Source organism: Garra rufa, chromosome 11 (assembly GCF_049309525.1).
Source record: "Garra rufa chromosome 11, GarRuf1.0, whole genome shotgun sequence".
Classification (NCBI taxonomy): Eukaryota; Metazoa; Chordata; class Actinopteri; order Cypriniformes; family Cyprinidae; genus Garra; species Garra rufa.
The window spans coordinates 13,025,356-13,042,741 of NC_133371.1; the positions used below are offsets into that span (position 1 = coordinate 13,025,356).

A 17,386-nucleotide genomic window follows, 5' to 3' on the forward strand; every position below is an offset into this window, starting at 1 on the left:
TGAATGACAGACAGAAGCTAATTGATGAATTACATTGTGGCTAATTGAGATTGAGATGATCGTTTTCTCTTTCTGAACCTTCACTGTCAGACAGACATCTTTTTCCACTCCTCTTTTTCTCTGGCTTTCTCATTCATTTCGGGGCACGTCTGCATTACTTTGTAATTTTTCATTGGGAATTTAGAGAGAAGTGTGACATTTTAACAGGCTTGTTGGAGTCTCGTCCTCTTCCAGAAAACTCTCTTTTGAATACTAAATAGATTTTCCCCTCTTCAGTGATAGAAAGTCCTCACTTAGAAAGACGTTCTGAGCTTCTATTAAGATACAAAAGACTTATCTCGTATTCAATAACTTTGTGAATGTTTTTTTCCACTAATGATTGCATATGGTAGCACAGTTCTAAATAGTAATATTATTTAGTTCTAAATAATATTTTAAAGATGTGTCATTTAATGTCACCAAAAAGTGTGTTTTCCATTTCAAACAGCTTACATTTTAATAGATCGGATGCTTAAACACTCTTTAGGTTTTGCAATAAACAGTTACAGAAATTCATCCACTTGCCGAAGTGTTTCTAATCTAAATCTGACCACTTCTAAATGTGGTGCATTCAGTTTCAAAGCAAATCCTGGTTGCATGGTTGTTTGTTGTAGAAAAACAAGCAAGCAAACTGCATGAAGCTCGGCTAGGTCAATATTAATTACCAAAGTTGTTGAGCATACAGCAGATGTTGTAAACAAATGCAAATGCATTTTCATATCAAACAAGGTCGGCATGATCCCTTAGCTCGCACATGGAGTCTGACGCTTGTTTACTAACAAGTTGTAAGGCTGTGGTAGTCAGGATGATCCATGTACAACTGAGATTCATGCTGACGACGCTAGCACAGGTACTTCTGCAGCATCAGAAGTTGAGAATCTGACCTTCATCTATCAGCATGTGCTGTAGATCATGATGTTATTGTGAAATCTCATTGGACTTGTACTTTAAACATTAAATATCCTCTGAGATCGCTGAACAGACCCATGTTAACATGCAGTGTAACGCTGTAAGGTCTTCCTCACTGACTTCATCTAAGCACAAAAGACCCGTTCCCATTTCAAAAAAGCAATCTGTGAAAAAATCATCCACTTTCTCATTTAACAATGGGAGAAAACTGATGGCGATGCCTATTGGACCATAATTGAACAATTTATTATTTTCTTCCCATTTGGGTTTGGCAGTGAGCAGCAGTGAGAAATAGACGAGGGAAGTCCATGAAGCCATCGCAGCGAAAATTTTAATTGACTTCCGATTCGTCTGGAGTGACTATAAAAATATTGAGGACTTTAAAGGGATAGTGCACCCAGAAATGACAATTTGACTTAATTCCATAGTGAGGAACTTAAAGTAACAGTCAAGTTTTGTAAAGCTATACAATAGATTGTGTGAGGATGAGAACATAAAAAAGGCCATTCTACTAAACTTTGAAATAAAACAACAGAATTGACATTTGAGTTGTTTGTTCTCAGGCACTCACCGGTGATGGTAACGGATGCCTGTCCTTCCTCTCCTAGCAGTGGGTTGGTCAGTCTGCAGTTGTAAGTGCTGTTGGGCTCCAGGAGCACTGTCAGGATGCTCTTCACACTAAACAGACCCTCCTCATTGGCGACTTGTGAGATGGTAACGTTGTCAGTCAGGTTGCGTCCGGCCCCGTCCTGCCACAGCACCTCTGCCTCAGGATAACCTCCATACGCCACACAGCTGAGTGCCACCATATCGCCAGGCTTCAGGTTGGACTCTGAGCCCCAGGTGACCAGCGGTTTGGAGAATGGTGCTATGATGGATGGAGATAAAAAGGGAGAGACAGAGCGAGAGAGAGGACTAGTTAGTGTGTGTAACACATACAGTATATTACAAAATTGAGTACACCCCTCACATTTCAGCAACAATTTTAGTATATCTTCTCAAGGTACAATACTATAGAAATGAAACTTTGATATATTTTAGAGTAGTCAATGTGCAACTTGTATAGCAGTTAGGGCTGTAACGATACGCGATATGAAACCGAAATCGCGACACTCAGATCCACGATCCTGTGTCGCGGTGTAATAAGGGAGAGTCGCGACACATCCCGTGACTACCTTTCATGTGACCCCTGCCTGCAAAAGTTGAGCTAGTTGAAGAAGAACATGGCAACCAACCCAGAGATTGCAGACCCTCCCTCCTCATTTAAGTCAGCAGTATGGCAACATTTCGGAGCTGTATGATCCATAAAATACGGAGAAAGGCTATTAATAAAGAAAAAAATCCAGAAAATGCGTGTAGTATAGCCTGCGCAGTACAATTATGTGTAAAATGTCATAGTAAACTGTGTCTGACATGAAAACCACGCTAGTCATTGTCCCATTAAATGACAAATAGCAAATAACACATGTAGTATTTTCATTACGTTTCATTTATTTTGTTTTTGTAAAGTAAAATGAGACCTTGTTGTTTGCAATACGTTTACCCCGAGACTGCGTCGCGAACACCAGCTCGACCGCAAAACACTTTCACTATGAGAGAAAGCTGCAGCCGCGCAGAGATTCCACCGCTTGACGCGTCCCATGTGAAATGGCTTTTAAACGGTCCTCAGACAGAGCGCGAACACAGGCACGGGACCGTTTGAGAGCAGCGTCAGCTGCCACCGTTACGTCAGTTATAGCGGTTCACCCGTCGGGTAGGACTCTGTTTCACACACACACACAGAATCTTGCATCGCTAGCAGGTTTAAAGAATTTGACATCTTGACAATTTTATCACTATCATGTTAAATTAAAAAAAAAAAAAAAAAATCAGTGACAGACAGACCTTATCAGTTGTTAATTTTAATACAGAAGGTTTTTATTAAATCTTAAAATGTGACCTTGTATGTAAAACTAAGAAAGCTATTGAAAATTTTTTTTTTTTAATAAATCTTGTTTGATTTTCAGTTTCATGTTTTAATTTTTGTTCAAAATATCGTGATACGTATCGTATCGTGAACCCAATATCGGGATACGTATCGTATCGTGACCTAGGCATATCGTTACACCCCTAGATTTACTGTCCTCTGAAAATAACTCAACATACAGCCATTATTGTCAAAATAGCTGGGAACAAAGTGAGTACACCCTAAGTGATAACAGCAGTATGTTGTTTAACCATGCAAAGCCACATGTTATATTTATCATGCTTATGTTTTTGTCTGCTTGACAGGACCATACAAAGTTGTGCATCTTGTATTACAGCAGTTCAAATTTAGTGCTTTTAAGTACAATTCTCTCATACAACTGGATCAACTGGATGCTCAACGTGGCATCTTATGGCAAAGAACTCTCTGAGGATTTGAGAATTAGAATTGTTACTCTCCACAAAGATGGCCAAGGCTATCAGAGGTTCAGTAACACCCTGAAACCAAGTTACACTACAGTGGTCAGGGTCATACAGAGGTTTTCTAAGATGGGTACCATTCAGAACAGGCCTTGAAAGGGTCAATCAACGAAGTTGAGCACTCGTTCTGTGTGTCAGGTGCAGAATTTGGCTTCAAAAAACAGACTCATGAGTGCTGCCAGCATTCAGCAAACAGCAAACAGTTTGCTGAAGACAACCTGTCCAAAAGCATGAATTACTGGAACCATGTCCTGTGGTCTGATGAGACTATAAGATAAACTTGTTTGGTTCAGATGCTGTCCAGCATGTGTGGTGATGCCCTGGTGAGGAGTACCAAGAAAATTGTGTCTTTCCTACAGTCAAGCATGGTGGTGGTAGCATCATGGTCTGGGGCTGCATGAGTGCTGCTGGTACTGGGGAGCTGCATTTCATTGAGGGAAACATGGATTCCATTATGTACTGTACATTCTGAAGCTAAACATGATGCCTTCCCTCCAGAAACTATCGGATGGGAATTTTTCAGCATGAAAACGATCCCAAACACACCACCATGATGACAACTGCCTTGCTGAGAAAGCTGAAGGTGATGGGGTGGCCAAGTATGTCTCCAGACCTGAACCCTATTAAGCACCTGTGGGGTATCCGCAAGTGTAAAATGGAGAAGCACCATGTGTCTAACGTCCAGCAGCTCTGTGAGGAGTGGAAGAGGATCCCAGCAACAACCTGTGCAGCTCTGGTCAATTCCATGGCCAGGATGATTAAGGCAGTGCCAGATAACAATGGTGCTAACACAATATATTGACACTTTGGACAAGCTCACTTAGGGTGTACTCACTTTTGTTGCCAGCTATTTTGACAATAATGGCTGTATGTTAAGTTATTTTCCGAGGACAGTAAATCTGCTATACAAGCTGCACATTGACTACTCTAAAATATATCCAAGTTTAATTTCTATAGTATTGACCCTTGAGAAGATATACTAAAATGGTTGCTGAAATGTGAGGGGTATACTCACTTTTGTGACATACTGTACCTGTATCATAACCAATAATCTGGAGCAGGGTTATCATTGTTAACTAAAATACTGGCCTGAACAAAAGCAGCAGATGAACTGACTGAAAATGCAAATTTACTCTCTGACAGTCAATTATGTAACAGCAGAATACAGCAGCTACCTCAATACACTAAGCGTAACTACGCTTAGAAATATCATTGTATTCGCATTACTTAGATAAGAAAAAAAAACTATCAAAACTTTCCTAAAAACTGTTAGTTTCCTCCAGAGACACAATCATAAAAACTCCTCTATTTACACACACCATGTGACTGGGCTATTTCAGTGTCAGAATGGTAAATTTTTAAGTGGCGAGTTTGCAGGTAAGTCTGGGAAAAGCAGCAAGAGACAGCTGAAACTACTGAAAGCGAGTGAGGGCGCACAGCATTCAGCAGAGCGATCTACCGCTGCGTTCCACCTTGGGACCGGCTTGACATGATTCCCATTAAATTGTTAATTACATTCTAGGAGCTTAGCATAAAACACACATGGCTCAAGATCAGACGAAAATCGTCTGCTGACACGCTCATCTACGCCCACTTCCTCACCAGGGATGGCGAACCACAGGCGGGGAGGCTTCTGGGAAATCGGCCGCTCGTAAAGTGTTTTTGTTGGGGTTAGTACTGCGCTGCCAGATGAAGAAATCATCGCACCGCCGTCCCTCGAGCAGACACATGGAGGGAGCCAGAGGCCGCCTTATTCCCACAGCCAATCACAATTCGGCAAACACAAAAGTTGGGCGCTGGGACGATGGGAGAAAAAGCAATCATGCGGTTGTAGGGTCGCCGAAAAAGTGGGAAGTGATGCCAAGCAGACTTTAACCTCTAGCTGCTGTCCGTTTGACTGACGCACAGATCTCAACACCAAAATAATATAATATTTCATGTGAATCGCATCGCAGTCACTAGATGACATATTGTAACATAAAAATTATGCTATTTAAAGTACAAAAAAATTATTACAAAAAAGAAAAAGAAAGTAATATAAAATAACTAGTATAAATACATACACTGCTGCTCAAAAGTTTGGGATCAGTAAGATTTTTAATGATTTTTAAAGATGTTTCTTATGCTCATCAAGGCTGCATTTCTTTGATCAAAAATACAGAAAAAACTGTAATATTGTGAAATATTATTTCAATTTAAAATAACAGTTTTCTATGTGAATATATTTCAAAATGTAATACAAAGCTGAATTTTTAGCATCATTACTCCAGTCTTCAGTGTCACATGATCCTTCAGAAATCATTATAATATGCTGAATTATTATCAATGTTGAAAACAGTTGTGCTGCTAAATATTTTGTTGGAACCTGTGATTTTTTCCCCCCAAGAATCTTTAACAAATAAGTTGAAAAGAATTTGATCAAAAAGAATTTTTGATCAAGTAAATGCATTCTTGATAAGCATTTAAGAATTCTTTAAAAAACATGAAAAGTTTTACTGATCCCAAACTTTTGAGTGGAAGACACACCAAAATAATACACAGGAAAAAAATACATTTTACTCACAATTTTGGATGAAATTTTGGGAAAAAATCCATGAAAAATGTAAAAAAACGACAGTTTTTTTTTTTTTTTTGAGTTGGTTGTTGTTTTACCCTGTGTGAGCAAAGTCTGTAAGGTTTAGTCCAATTTAATAACATTAACTAGCATTTTCTGAGAAAAAAAAAATTCTCATCTCAGTTAAACTTATATGACCTACTTTCTCCTGTGCAAACTTTAAGATATTTTTTAAGAGAGGTTTACTTTTTTATTTTTCATTTTTTCCACACAATAGAAGTCAATGGTCACCAAAACTTAGTTACTAACATCCTTCAGAACATCTTTCACACAGGTTTATAACAACATGAGGGAGAGCAAATGATGACAGAATGATCATTTTCAAGTGAACTAGTCCTTTAAGTGTCACACAAACCATATATGAGAATATAACGATTACAGATGACACATTTTCGCAGCGCTAATTGAAAATCTCCTGAACAAGAAATTGTTGCAGCTCTTACTCTGAATGTGAGCACAAAATAATCCTGCTAATAAATATTAAGCATTATAATGTAGAACAGTGAAAATGACACGATTGTTTTTGTTTCATCTTCATTAGACGTACAGAAGCAGACAGGAGTGGTGCATCGCAGAGCATTAATATCACTTAATTCAATGCATTGAAAGAGAAAGGCGAGAGAGAGAAAGGAGAATGGGAAAATGGCATCTATAGATCATAAATAATGATGTACTCCGGTAAGTCTGAGTGCATTCGGCCATAAAAATAACACATATAGCCGGCTACAGCTGAGCACCATCAATCAGAGCAAATCCTAACAATCGATATGACTGGATATTGATCAGGCTCATTGTGAGAATCGCATATAAATGATCATGCTCATTATTGGGTCTTTGCAGGAGCATTTTATGACCAATCCTCAAGATGTGCAACAACATCAATCACATGATATGCCTGCAATCTCCAGAAGTGATAGACATAATAACACACATTACTATAGAGTACATATACAGTATATAATAACAGTGCTTGATATCTGGTATCTGTTCAGAGGCCTGCAGCACTGCCAGCAATAATATTTCAGTTAGGAATATCTGACTGCCGTCTCATATAGATGATATGTATTATATAGGAGCAGTAGATTTTGTAGACAGTCGATTTTTTAGATTAAAAGAACGCACAGGTTCAATACAACTTAAGCTCTATTGATAGCATTTGTGGCATAATGTCGATTACCACAGAAAATAATTTCAACTTGTTTCTCAGTTTATTTAAAAAATGCAACAAGGCACTTACAATAGAATCACAACAGCAAACGACCAGTCAATTAGTGAGGTTAACTAGTTTTAGATTTTTCTTATGTTGTTTGGACTGTATTTTATTTTTTCCAAAAAAAAGTAATTAACACTTTTTTGGTGTCTTAATTAGCGCGCCTTGCTGATTTAGCTGTTAATTTGGACAGTAAAACCCATTTAAAAATAAATGTTGTCATCAATTAACTCACTCAAAGTTGTTCCCAACCCATAAGAGTTTGGCTCATTTTCTAAACACAAAAGATATTTTAAATGAAATCGGAGAGCTTGTTTAAACGCTTTAAAAATTGTATAAAACTTAAAATCATCCATATAAATCAAGTGCTTTAATCTTCTGAAGACTTGCATTCACTTTATACTGTATGAATATTAAATTAAATATTTTCAATTCAAGCTTTTACTTATTGTAACACAGAAAACAATCCCCATTATTACTGAATAATTCATGTTAAGTTTGAACAAAAATATGAGATTCTGTAAGTTACTGTAATTGAGGTCAAAAGTTTACATCCCCCTTTCAGAATTTCTAAAATGGACAGCTGGGGGACTTATATGCAACTACAGAAGGTTTAAACACTCACTTATGCACCAGAAGGAAAAACCATGCATTAAGAGCTGGGGGGGTGAAAACGTTTTGAATTTGAAGATCAGGGTAAATGTAACTTATTTTGACTTCTGGGAAACATGTAACTATCTCCTGTAGCCTCTGAAGGGCAGTACTAAATTAAAAAAATATACAAAATTTAGGCAAAATAAGAAAAATCTCCATTCTGTTCAAAAGTTTTCCCCCCCTGGCTCTTAATGCATGTTTTTTCCTTCTGGAGCATCAGTGAGTATTTGAACCTTGTAATAGTTGCATATGAGTCCCTCAGTTGTCCTCAGTGTGAAAAGATAATTCTCAAAATTATACAGTCATTGTTGGAAAACTAAAGTATGTGTGGGACCTGAAGGATTTTTCTGAAGAACAGCGGCCAGTTTAACTGTTCAGGACAAACAAGGGACTCATGAACAACCATCACTAAACAAACAAACAAAACAAAAAAACAGCTGTGGATCATTTAGGTAAGAACACCGTATTAAAAATTAAGGGGATGTAAACTTTTGAACGGGGTCATTTTTATAAATTCAACTATTATTTTCTCTTGTGGACTATATGTAAACATATGTTATGTGAAATATCGTATTCAGGTCAGTACTACATAAACAATAACATGAATTTTGTATAAACCCCCTTATATTGTTCAAATAATTAACATTTTGCAGATTCTGAATGGGGGGTGTAAAGTTTTGACCTCGACTGACCACAAATGCTGCTGACAGAGCTTAACTTTAAGGCAACAATCTATAACATTTAATAAATGCATATGACAAATCTAGCATGTACATTGCCGGTCAAATGTTTGGTAAATGGAAATATTGGAAATATTATACAATTGAAAGGTTTGGGGTCAGTAAGATTTAATAACAAAGAAGAAGAAATTAACACTTTTATGGATGCATTAAATTGATCAAAAGTGACAGTAAAGACATTTATAATAACAAAAGATGTCTGTTTCAAATAAATGCTGCTCTTGTAAACTTTCTATTCATCAATGAATCCTGAAAAGTAAAATGTATCATGTTTCCACAAAACTGTTTAGCAGCAAACATTGGTAATAATCAGAAATGTTTCTTGAGCAGCAAATCAGCATATTAGAATGATTTCTGAAGGATCATGTAACATTGAAATCTAGAGTAATAATGCTGAGAATTCAGCTTTGATCACAGGAATAAATTACATCGTACTGTATATTCACAGCTATCTGATTGGTTACCTGCTATTTGCATTAGCATGGCTCCGCTGCCGTACGTCTGAACCCTGACGAAACATGAGTAACTTCCCTCATCCGCTACACGCACTTTCTTCAGCAGAAGCGAGGCGTTTCCAGCCATCAGCTGATCTGGGTACATGCTGGTGCGGTTGGCGAACCTGTCGTCCTGGTCGGTCAGCTGATCACGGCTCTCCCAGTAGTTGTGTACGGTGCGCTTTGTGTCTGAGAGCTGCCAGAACACACTCAGATCGGACAGGTTAAATTTTGAGACCCCTGAGAAAGAACAGTTGAGGATGGCATCCGTCCCAAACAGAGCCACCACAGGGGATTCTGGGACATGGACGTCAAGAGCTGTAGAAAACACAGAGAGAGATGGAGAGCATAGACATTAGGAATCATATTTTCATTGATCTCGTCAGATAAAAGAGCTTGATGAATAATGAAAACATATTGTACATTATACAGAACTCAAAACTTCATTCACAGAGCAAAAAGAGCTTTAACAGAAACTGGACTGAAAAATCTAAAGTTCAAGGTTTGTCTGGTTAGGATGGTGCAATAGAACCTGAGGTGCAAAAAAATTTTTTTTTTTTTTTTTAAATTAACAGTGTATTCTGACATTTGTTTTTGCAAACAAAATGCATATATAAATAATATGTTCTTGAATAGTCCTATTTTAAATTTATATATGATTTAAATATATTTATTAATAAAAATGAAAAAAAAAATATATATATATATTAACATTATACATTAAATTAAATAGATTGCATGAATTCAAGCTTTCAGATATTTTATCAGCAATACATATATAATGTATTTTATAGCATAACTAGCCAAAAAATCACTACACTGTAAAAAGTTTTCACCAGATTCAACTTAAAAACCTAAGTTCAGCAGCTGCCTTAAAATTATAAGTTAAATCAGCTTAAAACTACAAGTCATTTTAACTTATTACAATAAAAATAAGTTGACTTAACTTGTGAGGTGAAATGACTTAAGTTGATTTAACTTAAAATTTTAAGGCAGCTGCTAAACTTAAGTTTTTAAGTTGAACCTGGTGAAAACTTTACAGTGTACACAATGATTTTGAAGTTCATGATTTTAAACATTTATTAATTTTCATTACTTTTTTTACAGGCCTTGAAATCACACTAATTGTGCTCCTGGACCACAAAACCACTCATAATGGTCAGATACAATACACCTATTTGAAAATCTGGAATCTGAGGGTGCAAGAAAATCAAAATATTAAGAAAATTGTGCAAATGAAGTTTTTGCAATGCATATTACTAAACAAAAAATAAGTTTTGATATATTTAAGGTAGGAAATTTACAAAATATCTTCATGGAACATGATCTTTACTTAAAATCCTAACGATTTTTTGGATAAAAGAAAATATAATTCTATAATCTATAATTTTGACCCATTCAATGTATTTTTGGCTATTGCTAAAAATATGACCGTGCTACTTAAGACAAAAATGTGAATCACAATTTAATTTTTCCATGATTTATGAATAAATTCATTATAAATGAATAAACAGTGACCCTTTGAGGTTGACAAGCACTTGAGGTTGACTTTCACTGCACATGCAAACAAACTAATATTGACACGCAGTGTTTTGTCACCATGATGGAGAGACGAAGGGCCTTATTGTGATAAATAAACATCAGCATTTCCATATGAGAATGAGGATTTGATTTTCCTAGTTAGTCTGTCAGCTCTTCTTTCAAACTAACACTAGCGCAGTACATCCAAACACAAGAGACAAGAGAAAAAAAAATTAAAGAGAATGTTTGATTGATTCAGGAATCCATGTTTTGTTTTCATTTATGCATTTGAACTAATTGATGTATATATAGGCCCAGAGGGTTAGTTCTTCATGTGTTTGATAACTGATGCATCTGAGCGCAAAAAAGGGAAGTCATGGCCTTCTTTACTCACATTGGCACCAGACAGGTCTTTCTGCCACGAGAAAAACCAAAGGCCTGGATAATAACAGGCTCTGAGTGGAGAAGGACACTGACTAACACTGCTTACATAAGAGCATCAACGAGTCAAACAACTTTAAATTGGCAGGAACTATGAACAAATCATGCTGTTAAAGCAATACGGCACTCAAACAGCCTCAAATGACAGTCTGTACGTGGCGTTTTCATGCCTTATTTTGGTAATAGCACATTTACAGTGTCTGCGTCTCACTGTCCCAGTCAGGAAGAGCTCGCGGCGGGACGGCACAGCGACAGGAGCGCTTGACGTCACGGAAACTTCAGGAACGCGTCTGTCCTCAGTGAGCTGCTCACACAATCATTAATGATGCTCAAATCAACCTCAATCTGTTGCCACACAGGGGACAGCGCTGTCAAACCGAGCGTGTGTGTGCGTGCGTGCGTGCGTGTGTGTGCTGAAGAAGTTTCAAAAGTGTGACAATGCGATGGGAAAAAGTAACTGACTTTATAATTCCCCATTACAAAAATAAATCATTCCAATCTCAGATGCTCATTGCTCAAGACTGCATTGTACTACAGTATAAGATCTAGTAACATAGATATTGTACTGTAAATACATAGAAAAGGCAGCTATACACATCACTTAGTACACTGCTTAATTACTGTATTATAACACAAAATACTATAGTTTTATTTTTTACAAGAAAAATCAGTCTTTCTCCTTCAAAATGTAATGTTTCATTCAATGTGTTATTTGCTATTTCTTTGTAATTGTTTGTGGACAGGTATTTTTACGTATTTAGAGACTTAACCCACACTTTAAATTAATAAAAGATTAAAATAAAATAAAATAACATATAGTGAATCATAATCTATAAGAATAATAATAGTAATTCATTTGTCAGAAGAAAAATGTTTAATCTCTTCTCCTCACCAAGGCTGCATTTATTTGATCAAAATACATTAAAAACAGTAATATTATGAAATATTTTTACAATTTGAAATAACTGGATTCTATTGCAATATCTTTTAAAACATAATTTATTCTTGTGATGCAAAGTTGAATGTTCAGCATCGTTACTCCTGCTGAAAATATTTTGTAACATTATAAATGTCTTTACTTTTGATCAATTTAATGCATCCTTGCAGAATATTGCTTTATTTACTACTATTACTAAAAAGCACTGATATTTGTTGCTTCAAATATGTACTGATTCTAATGGATAATTTAAAAACTGACAGTATTAAAATGGCCCTGAATCAGATATGGTATGATCACTGAAATTATAGTTCACCTATAAATGAAAATTAGCCCATTATTTACTCACCCTCCAGACATCCTAGGTGTATATGACTTCCTTCTTTCAGACAAATCCAATCTGGGTTATATTAAAAGTTTTCCTAGCATTTTCAATGTTTGGAATTGCATGGATGGGTGTTTCCCTTCATCAGTCCAAAACAAGTCCAATAAAGTGCATCCATCCATAATAAAAAGTGCCTCACATGGCTCCGGGGGTTGAATAAAGGCCTCCTGTAGTGAATCGATGCATTTTTGTAAGAAATACATCCATATTTAAAATGTAATAATCACTTTAATCTAGCTTGTGCCAACTGCTCGTACAAGGAAGCTTCCGGGTGGATGACGTATGACATCAGTTTTGCGCATGTGGCGAGCGTGGACGCGCAAGTGTAGAGATCAAAATAAAACTATGGTCACAAACTGGATGTACAAAAAGACAATTTGTAAAGAAAAATCTCAGAGGATTTCAACATAAGCCAAGAGGAGACTGCTAAAATAAGGAAACTTTGCTTCCTTTGCTTCTGTAAACAAACGTTGGTTTGTGCGAGACTCACTGGCACTCAACGCCAACGTCCTACGTCATCCACCTGGAAAGGGCTTCCATGTACAAGCAGATGGCGCAAGATAGATTAAAGTGATTATTACATTTTAAATATGGATTTTTTTCACTTTTTATTATGGACGGATGCACTTTATTGGACTTGTTTTGGACTAGTGAAGAGAAACACCTGCCCATGCAATTCTAAAGCCTGGAAATGCCAGGATGATTTTCAACATAACTCTGATTGGATTCGTCTGAAAGAAGGAAGTCATATGCACCTAGGATGCCTGGAGGATGAGTAAATAATGGGCCAATGCTCATTTTTTGGGTGAACTAGCCCTTTAATACAGACACAATGTGAAAATGTGCTATTTCTATTTGATCTGACCCTTAAAATAGATCAAAAGTTGATTCAGTATTTTTTTTTTTTTTTATGTTTCCACATGGAAGTGCACTTTTAGGTTCCTATTACAGTGTACACAAGGTACAACTTTAGCTGATAACATAGATGAGCGGCTTCATCTGTAAATGCTATATATATCAGCAATTGACAAAGCTATAAAAACAATTAAAATACGCACTCGGCCAGAAATAGCAGACGAACACGCAGAATGTCTGGTTCAATAGCTGCAAACTAAAGGACTGAAAGCGCATTGAAAAGGCTCCAGATCCTCATTCAAACACTTTAAATGTGAATCTGGCCCATGTCTGCGGTGAATGCCAGGATTAGGAATTATGTAAGAGTGCTGGAACAGTCTAAATACCACCGATGATTGATCTAGAAGAACGCTTTCAGCCAGAACAGCAGGACGATGGCGGAGAGAAGGAGACATTAGCTGTAGGTGTGAGTTTGAGGAGAGAGACGGTGAAATAAGGTGGGCTAATTTGAATTTACATCCGCCACTTTGTGTTAATGGTGCCAGGCAACATTTGAGTCACTGCGAGAGAGAAAGAGAGAGGAACAGGAACCTGTGCCACCGCAATCAAATAAAGTCATTACGGCCCTCATAAATGCTGCCACACATCCTGCCGCTGTTTATTTACATCTCCTCTGTTTCTCTCTAGATCGCTCTTCTCTCTCTCTCTCTCTTGCTTTATTCCGCCTTTTGAATGCATTTCCAGCACACTGCTATTTGTACAGAGGAATAATGTAGATGATTGAGCAGATGAGAAAGAAACCTTCAGAGGAACTTGTTTTGGCGTGAATTAAGCACATTATACATACCTACATTTTTGCATTATGCTAATTAATCTAAACAGATGTCATCTAGCCACATGGTATTAATGATCATTTGGACTAATTTGTTGTTTAATTACATATAATGACGTCTAATTGGATAGGAATCCATGTGATATGAAATGGACCATCAATCTCTCTCTAGACATTAGCATCAGCTCATTGGGGGTCAAACAAAAATAAATTAATATGTTGATGTTTTCAACACTGATAAAAATCAGCATATTAGAATGATTTCTGAAGGACCGTGTGACACTGAAGACCGAAGTAAGGTTCTGAAAATGTAGCTTTGATCACAGCAATAAATTATGTTTTATATATTCACATAGAATCAAAATTTTTGGTCCAATAAATGTGGATTGTCTGTTTTGAACCCCATGTGATCCAATGATATTCAGCGCATCGCCCCACAGTCCTTGAGGATGTCACATTTCAATTCACTTTTGATCTAGTCTCGACATCTAAAAATACTCTACAAATATAATATTTCACTTTCACATTGAGTCATTGAGTTTCCTGAGTGTGAGTGTATGAGGTGTGACAGACAAACTGTTTTGGACACACTCATCCTCCCTTTGTCACCATCACTTACACTTACCTCCATCCATCTGCTTACATTTGAGAAAATATCTCATATTTACCTTCAGCCAATCAGTGATACCATGATGTCATTTCCTGTGGCTCCAGAGAAATGAGTCACAAGCATAGTTGATTGGCTAAAAAAAGACTTCTTTATACTTAAGCTGATTGAAAACGATTATGGAAGCCTGTCTGCCATGTTGAATGAATGAATAAGTTAATTAATTGCTTGAAAAAATAAAAAATAAAAACTGACATAGAAAGTTCAGTTTTTCTTTTATTTTTTAATTAATATTTATATTAATCACAATTAATCACATCCAAAAACAAACGTTTTTGTTTATGTAACACATGTGTGTACTGCTTATATTTATTATGTATATATAAAGATACACACATACAAGAGATGCACCGAATGTTCGTCAAACCGACACAGAATAAGTGAAAAGGCCGAATAAATTATACCGAACAATGACGTGACGAGATCAAATAGAGGCGCGCACTAAAGCAGCAAACATGTCAGCAGTGTGGAAGCATTTAAAACTGTCTAAGAAAGACAGAAAAATCATTACAAGCACCGACAGCACAAGACTGTTTAGTATTGCATCGCATGTCTTCCATGAGAAGAGAAAGGCATGGTTGTTGCTGGTTACTGTATGATGACTGAAATCACGAAACAGCCTTAAACCATTAGTAAATCAACTACAAAATGTTATGTTGTCTAATACACGCACAAATTGCATTTATTCTGACAGCGCTGCAGGAGCTCCTTAGCCAGAGTTCAAAGTCTAAAGCGTGAGGAAAAATCTGTGTGGTGAGAATCATTCATAAATCTGCTGCTGCCAGCAAAAAGTAGTAGTGAGGTCTTCTTGCGGTTTTCCGGCAAAATGAAAGTCAACATAACAAACTTTTTTTTTTTTCTTTGAAAAGCAAGACAAAACTGTAAAAAGCAAATATTGGCTATTTAATGTATGCAATGGTAAAAAATTGGCAAAATACATGCAGGAATAAAAATACGAAGTACAAACACATATGTGACCCTGGACCACAAAACCAGTCTTAAGTCGCTGGGGTATATTTGTAGCAATAGCCAAAAATACATTGCATGGGTCAAAATTTTAGATTTTTCTTTTATGCCAAAAATCATTAAGAAATTAAGTAAAGTTCATGTTCCATGAAGATTTTTTGTAAAATTCCTACTGTAAACATATCAAAATGTAATTTTTGATTTGTAATATGCATTGTTAAGAACCTAATTTGGACAACTTTAAAGGTGATTTTCTCAGTCTTTTTGATTTTTTTGCACCCTCAGATTTCTGATTTCAAATAGATGTATCTCAGCCAAATATTGTCCTATTCTAACAAACCATACATCAATAGAAAGCTTATTTATTCAGCTTTCATATGATGTATAAATCTCAGTTTTGACAAATTTAACCTTATGACTGGTTTTGTGGTCCAGGGTCACATATATGAATTTCAACTTAGAATTTAGAAAAAAGTATACAAAAATAAAAATTGTGAGAATAAAAGGTCACAAATTCTTATATTTCATTTTATATTTCATTGTGGAAGCAAAGCAACACAATTGCAAGATGTAAAAAAAAAGTCTGTTGTGAATTGTAAGATATAAATTTACATTTCTGAGAAGAGGAGTCAGAATTGTGACTAAACTTGCCATTGCAAATAAAAGCCTCAATTAACTTTTTTTTATGTTTTAATGACAGAAGCAACAAAACATAATTGTGAGATTTATAGACACAATTCTATGAAGAAAAGTTGTAGTTATGTTGTTTTGTTTTGTTTTTGTAGCAACACAGTGTAAACTCTAAATTGTGATAAAAATTGGCAAATGCAAGAAAAAAGTCAAATTGTGAGAAACAAAAGTCACTTTTTCATTCTGTGGTCAGAAGAAAAAAATAAATAAATTGCGAGATACAAAATCGGAATTATAGGATTTAAACTAGCAAAGAAAAAAGTCCAAATTGTTAGATATAAACACGCATTTGGAATTGTAAAACTCGGAATTGTAAAAAAAAAAGTCAAAATTAAATAAAAAATATCAAAAATAAATAAATACAAAGAACAAAAGCAAACAAAAAAAATCCAGAGTGTGAGATTTTTTTTTATTCTATGGTGAAAACGGGCTACCATAAATTATGTATTTCAGCAGCAACTACAAAAATGGTAAACGTTTTTATAAGATTGAGTATTTCTTCTCTTTCTCCATCCCATCATCTCTTTCTCTCTCGCTCTCTCTCTCTCTCTCTCTCTCTATCTCCATCTTTCATAACACAGGCTGTAAAGCATGAAGGTTCAATGCGGAGTGTTCAATAACAGAGAGTCTTGCCGCTCTTCTGCTAATACAACAAACCCTTCAGACTGATATCAGCCCCGCTGAAGCTCAGAGGCCAATAAGCACATGCACACACTTACAAACAGACAAAGCCTCGAATAACAGCGCTCAATATCAGTGGGAAACACAGAGCTCAATATCTACCTGCAGAGAGACATGCAGCTTCATTTAGGAGAGCTCGATAAGAGACTTTATCAGACCTCCATCAGTCCAGCGGCAGCATTATTCACACACAAACACACACACACATACACACACGTTGGGTTTCCATGTTTTATGGGTTCATTCCATAGGCATAATAGTTTTTCTACTGTACAAACTGTATTTTCTATCCCTTAACCCTACTCT

General features: G+C 36.2%; 1 protein-coding gene across 1 annotated transcript in view; it reads right to left on the reverse strand.

The window, feature by feature from the left end:
* cd276 (CD276 molecule) overlaps positions 1-17,386 on the reverse strand; it is a 149,601-nt gene that overhangs the window by 107,725 nt on the left and 24,490 nt on the right. The window contains exons 2-3 of the mRNA XM_073850732.1: positions 9,076-9,423; positions 1,520-1,816 (exon numbers count right to left, since the gene is read on the reverse strand). Of these exons, the coding sequence (XP_073706833.1) occupies positions 1,520-1,816; positions 9,076-9,423 (645 nt within the window). The remainder of the gene's footprint in view (positions 1-1,519; positions 1,817-9,075; positions 9,424-17,386) is intronic.